The sequence below is a fragment of the Nelumbo lutea genome, chromosome 1, assembly GCF_056320005.1.
Source record: "Nelumbo lutea isolate HS-2025 chromosome 1, American lotus-T2T, whole genome shotgun sequence".
NCBI classification, from domain to species: Eukaryota; Viridiplantae; Streptophyta; class Magnoliopsida; order Proteales; family Nelumbonaceae; genus Nelumbo; species Nelumbo lutea.
Genome location: NC_142684.1, coordinates 139,256,445 through 139,262,444, shown reverse-complemented (window position 1 = coordinate 139,262,444; position 6,000 = coordinate 139,256,445). Strand labels below are relative to the sequence as shown.

Below are 6,000 nucleotides of genomic sequence, written 5' to 3'. Positions count from 1 at the left end.
CCAACACCACTACAAACTTTTTGGTTTCATAGTTTGATGATTTGGTCATAAACTGGCCAATATTTTTTAAACTTTAACTTAACTTATTTTTTATTTTTTGGTAAAATATCCATTTAAGGTCTTAAGTTATTGATATTACATACTAGTCTTAATTAAGGTTCAAAATATCAATATGCCTGATACGCCGGTATGGATGTATCGAGTGAATCAATACCCTTTTCTTTACATTTTATTTATTTTTTCGAAACAAGTTTAGGGGGGTTAGTTTAGGTCTCCTCCACACCTTGAACGATACGCATCGACTAATACGGGCCGATACGTGTCAATACTTTGAACCTTGGTCAAAATAGGTAAGAATTTTTATTATGCATTAAATGTCAGTTTATCAGTTGATAAATAAAATTCCAATAAATAGTTCTCCTAAATTTTATAATTTATATCAAGGGGCTATTTGGTTTGCTTCCAAATTCAGAATAGAAATTGGGATCAAAATCACAATCTAAATGGTCTATTCTCACAGCGTATTTGGTAGACATGAATTAAAATAAACTGGAATAAGATATCATTCCCAAAAAAGGGGAGAGAAGAGAATGGACATTCCTTTAAATGAGAAATGCTATGGGAATGAGATGATACTGCCCAACCAAACGGTTGGAATCGGATTATCGGAATGGGCCATTCCGATTCCGATCCAGACCCTACTACTCCCACGAGCAAAACGGGCCCAAATTCTCAGCAATTTTATATTACTTTTAATCCCCCAAAGTAATTGTGATCTGTGAATTATGATATTAAGGTCGGGTTGGTTAGGTTAAATCGGCCATGACCCGACCCAACCGGCCAACTGTAGAAGCTGCACCTATTCTTGTCTGTCTCCTTGAAGGCTGCCAACTGTAGAAGCTGCACCTATTCGTGTCTGTCTCCTTGAAGGCTTGAACTAAAACCCTTTTCTTTTTGGTTAGTCGGTCTTGAAGGCTTTGACCTAGGACTCCTGATTCCCAAACACCCCAAGTTCGCTAACTTTGGAAGTTAGGGTTTTTCGTTGCTCCACCTCGCTTCTCAACCTGCAAAAGCTGTGTAGGGTTTGTTGCAGAATTAGTTAAAATCTCTGAAAGGCCATACTTTTCGGTAGGACGTCATGGCGAAGAACAAAAACAAGAAGGAGAAAAATGGTGCTGCTCCAATGGACTTCTCAGCGGATGCATCTGGAGACCTCCCTCAAGGTGCATACTTTCTCATTCTGAAGTTTTATTTAGTGCATCCAATTTACATTTTTTTCTTGATTTGAATTTGTGAATTCATCTTAAAGTGCAATCCTATTCAGATTGCGAGGTGGTTTCGTTCGTTTATGTTGAAAAGGCTTAACGTTTTATAGTAGGATTCTTTTGCAATAGACATGCTTGAAAAACTTGAATTAGAGTTAGTATACATTCCAATTCAAGCTCTCTTCAGTCGCAGTCGAGTAGGTAAGTACCTTCAAAATTTCTCTGGTTTGGTATATCGTCCTAGGAAAGTTTCAATTTATCCGGTAACCAACGATGATATATAAGCTCTAAGTTCTTCTGATGTGCAAAGATGGCTTAGAAAACACATCCCTTTTTTTTTTTTTTTTGATCAATAGAAAACACATTCCTTCACCAATAAGTTGGGCATTGTTGGCACAAGGCACCTCCATATGTAGACCTATACAAAATCATATACGTAACAATGAAATTGAATCCTAACCACAGTGTTCATCCAACTCCAAGGATCAACTTCTGATGCCCATTATACTAGGACCTGCTTTGGGGACAACCTATTTGCTTATAGGCTTTTCATGCAATATCTTCCCTTAATATCTACTGTCTATAATTTACACACTAATGTAAATGATTCATATTTAATATCCGTCACCTTTGTATCTATGAGAGTTTGTTAGTTTTATATATGATATCTCTTGCTGCTGCTATTATTCATTGAGAGATATATCCTCTTATGGCCCTCTGCTTAGATTGGTAGTAGGGGCGCTATATTTTTCTCTGTACTCTGCAGTTCCTTTTGCAATCTGTTCGGCTGTCTGGAAGGAGAGCAACTATATGATAACCTTGAAAGGCCTTTTGGTGTGCACCTTTGTGTGGATGTCAGTAAATTTTTGATGGACTAGTATTTTGTTCTCAATGAGTTCAGATCATTCAAAAATAGGGATTTCCTCTATGACTGTTTAACTATGTTGGGTCTATAAGTGGTATACAGCTCTTTTAGCCGTTGGGCCTCTTCCAAAGAAAAGCACTGAGATTATTACATGTCCTGTTGCTTATCATAATTGGTTACGTGCTTCACCAATATGCCAAACCTTAAGACTATAGGAAAGTGTCATGCAAAGCACTTTTACCATTTAGAACTGTAATATACCACCATACATCCGCAGCTGACGTCTCGGTGTCTTCATCCTCGAGGACCTTGACATCTCTCACTCTAGCTGTAGGTAGCCCTTCCCTTTGGCGGCTCTCACAGTCTCACTCTGTTCCAGGTAGCATTTTCCATGTTAGCTTTCACTCTACTCTAGGTAGTCCTCTCTGTGATTCAAACTTGAGATGTGGTGTTAAGCTCTGATACCATTTGTTATGTGTTGACCAATAACCCAAAAGCCTTAAAACTGTTGGAACGTGTCAAGATGAACACTTTAACATTTAGAACTGTAACATAATTCAACATTCATCGAAAAAAAATGTAACATAATTCAACCTTCTGATGGGGGGGGGGGGTGTTGGGGACTTGATATGGTGAAGGCAGGATTCAATCCCAGGTTAATGGGTGGCTGGGAGCTACATCCACAGGCTTTGCCAGCTGATCTAGCTGACAGCTTCCTTGGTGGTTTGACTTAGATAGTAGTTGTGTGACTTTTCCAGAGCTTTATGTCCTTTGACCTCTCACTGTGTCTGTGTGTTTGTTGTATCTGGAAGGAATAGGATAAGACAAATTGAAAGAATAGGGAGAAAGCTATAATAGCGAGCCTAAAAGATCAAAATTGTGTCCAATTAATTGTAAAGACAGTGTGCATTTGGGACATATGTCTCAGGTATTATTTATATAGATCTTGCACTGAAAGTGACCTACTTCTAGAAAAATTTGACCTTATCGGGTGAGTGTGTAAACATTCCTTCATTTACATCCTTTAGGAGTTGAAAATTTTTGGGAAATAGCCGTATTTATAATCTTTTATTGCAAATATAAGATTCATATGGTAACGTTATTTAAAAGCAGCATTTGTTGCATCCTGATTTTTGGCATTTTGGTGTATCTATAATCTCTAAAAATAAAGCATGTTCTGCCTAATTTTCTCTCTGGTTGCTCATGCTACTACTTATTGGTTTATTATGATGGATATCTTTGTAACTATCATTTAAATGCAGCAATGGACACATCAGAGACGAAAGCTACAAACCTAGCATCTGGTGTTCTTAACAGGTCAGTTCTAACTCATATTTGTTTTTATCTTGGTGCACCTGTTATGAAATTTGGCTGTGGATGGTAGGTGGTCTAAGATGAAGCTGAACCTCAACTAGGTACAATTCTGTGACAACGACAGTGGGCAAACCAAACTACTTGGGGTCATATTCTCGTCCTTTGGGATTTGGAAACCATAGATACCATTGTAGTTTCTGGGTGCACAACACAGGCTTTTTTGTTGCATTTATACTTTTATCATTCTTTGTTACTCCATCCCTCATCCTTTTTAGTCTGGGTAAAGAATGAACTGAATGTAGCATCCAAATTAGTCACATATGAGAAAACATATCTTCTGACTCGTAAGAAGTGAAACTAGTCCTATTAAAAATGTTTAGGTTCTACCTACTCTTAGTTTTATTCTAGGCGGTTTTTTTCTCCCTATACAAAGTTCATCAGTTAGAATGGGAATTCCATAAACTTTTGTTGTACTAATTTTCATGCTGACAAACATGAGAATGTGGGTTCAGATAACCATGATTAACATTGGATTATGGCCCTTGTTTGATGTGCTTTTTTTTTCCCGGTTCTTCTTTTTCTGAGCTCTATATTTAATTTTTTATGTTACAGAAAGGTAAAGAAGGCAATACCAATGAAGAGATCAAAGAGCCGTAGAAAGATGAAAGCCATAGAGAAGGCTATATCTCAAATTGAGAAGTCTGAGTCAAAAATCTTGAAGAATGAAAGCAAAATATCAAGAACTCATTCTGCAAAAAAATTATATGAATAAATAACTTTCTCTTACCCAAAAATAGGTAATCTGCAAGTGGAATTTCAGCCCCCTGAAATTTTATGTTTTGTACTCTTAGTAGTTATTCTTTTGGTTTATTGTGTTATGACTGCATGTTTAACTCTTATTAAGCATTATTCTTTGAACTTAGTCGAATTTATTTCTTGGTTGGGCAACAATTTTGCCCACTTTTTGGCAAAATATGTAATTCAATTTCGTTAAATTATCACTTTGGATACGGCTCTTAGTTTCCTTTAACCAATTTTAACATCTGTAAACTGGAGCTAAGTTCTGGTACTTAGGCTATGTTTGGAAAATAAATGGTTGCTTGTTCAAAGTACTTAATAGTATTTGGGAGGTCTTTTCTCAAACCATTTATACTTATTTTAAGTACTTATTTGTGTTGCGGTGCTTGGTGAGCTACTTATATTTGTGAAAATAACAATCATAGCCTCAACATTTTCATGCATAGTATCATAAAAACTTGATTTTACTAGTATTCTTGTTATGGGCCTTCAAAACTCATTGAAATGGAGTGTCTAATTGTTCTTGCATGCTGAGAATAATGGAATGGGGGGGAGAAATCACCCTGGTCATCAAAGCTGAAATTGACCCAAAAATTGGGAAATCTAAGATGGGTGATAAAATGTAGAAAAACGACGAAAAAAAAGAAAATAAAGAGTTCGTAAGGGTTGGGATTGATATGGTGTAGGAACCCACTCGCCATCCTTGCAGGTGTGGAGGCTCAAAATGATAGGAAGAGTTTCTATTTGTTTTGAGAAGATGGGGACAGTTCAGAGACAGGTAAACTGTAAACGCTCTTGTCCTTAAAAAATCGAATAAATACTTAAAAAATCACTCTAGAGTTGCTTATTTCTTTTAAGTACTTAATTCACAAATAAGTACTATCTCTTGGCTTATTGCAAAACACTAATAAGCACTTAACAATACTATAAATACTTAGTTCTCCCAAACAGGGACTTAATAGAATTAGCCCAAGGGATTAAGAAAGAAAACAAAAAACCCAATAGTGGTAGCCACTGTTGTTTGATCCAAGGTTGAAAGTATTGACACAGGTTGATACGCTCTATCGGCATGTCAGCCCGTAATTGTATTGGTATTTTTTTTAGTTTTTATTTATTTTTTTGAAACCAGTTCAGAGGGGTCGGTTTAAGGTTCGGTTACCCTCTGAACCGGTGTCTGACCCGATACAACCTCGGGAGCCATCGACACGATATGTATTGGTATGAATACTTTAAACTTTGGTTTGATCTTATTTTTTTTAATAAAAAAAGTTGGATAGGGGTATGGTTTTGATGTTGTCGGTAAAATCATATGCAGCATTAGATGAACATTCAGTGAAAATAATGGAACTGTGCATGCTTGTCAAGGCGACGCCTAGGCAAGTGTCTGGTCAAAGGCCAACCTCAAACAGTGTAAAATGCTAATTCAATCCAATCAATTTTAAAAATAAAAATAAAAAATAAAATTCAGTCCAACCAATTTGCGCCTCTAAGTGCCTAGGTAACAAGGCACCTATGAGCGTTGCCTTGTTTAAATGCTAAGCTATTTTATACATGGTACTGCGGCACTGTGGAATATTTTATATTTTTATCTTTTAGAGATATATTAAAATATTAAATTAAGGGAGTGCACGGCAATGTGAATGATTTTGTTTTTCAGAAACAAAAATCAAATGCAACCACTGTCAGCAAAAAGCCAAAAACCATATTTTTTCCAGCTGTTAATGTGGTTATTTTTGACATTTTTTTGAAAAAAAAATC

At 36.3% G+C, this 6,000-nt stretch overlaps 1 protein-coding gene across 1 annotated transcript; it reads left to right on the top strand.

Moving 5' to 3' along the window:
• Nucleotides 1–637: 637 nt before the first annotated feature.
• Nucleotides 638–4,417, top strand: LOC148877909 (uncharacterized). The gene is made up of 3 exons (XM_088946358.1): nucleotides 638–1,223; nucleotides 3,393–3,447; nucleotides 4,057–4,417. The coding sequence occupies exons 1-3, from the start codon at nucleotides 1,139–1,141 to the stop codon at nucleotides 4,214–4,216; spliced, it is 300 nt and encodes a 99-aa protein (XP_088802484.1). The 5' UTR covers nucleotides 638–1,138; the 3' UTR covers nucleotides 4,217–4,417.
• Nucleotides 4,418–6,000: the final 1,583 nt, after the last annotated feature.

What these genes read in the sequence shown, in the direction of transcription:
- LOC148877909 (XM_088946358.1), top strand. Translation starts at nt 1,139, where the DNA reads ATGGCGAAGAACAAAAACAAGAAGGAGAAAAATGGTGCTGCTCCAATG. An exon ending in ATCTGGAGACCTCCCTCAAG is followed by an intron (nt 1,224 to 3,392) that starts GTGCATACTTTC and finishes ATTTAAATGCAG; the next exon opens with CAATGGACACATCAGAGACG. An exon ending in GCATCTGGTGTTCTTAACAG is followed by an intron (nt 3,448 to 4,056) that starts GTCAGTTCTAAC and finishes TTTATGTTACAG; the next exon opens with AAAGGTAAAGAAGGCAATAC.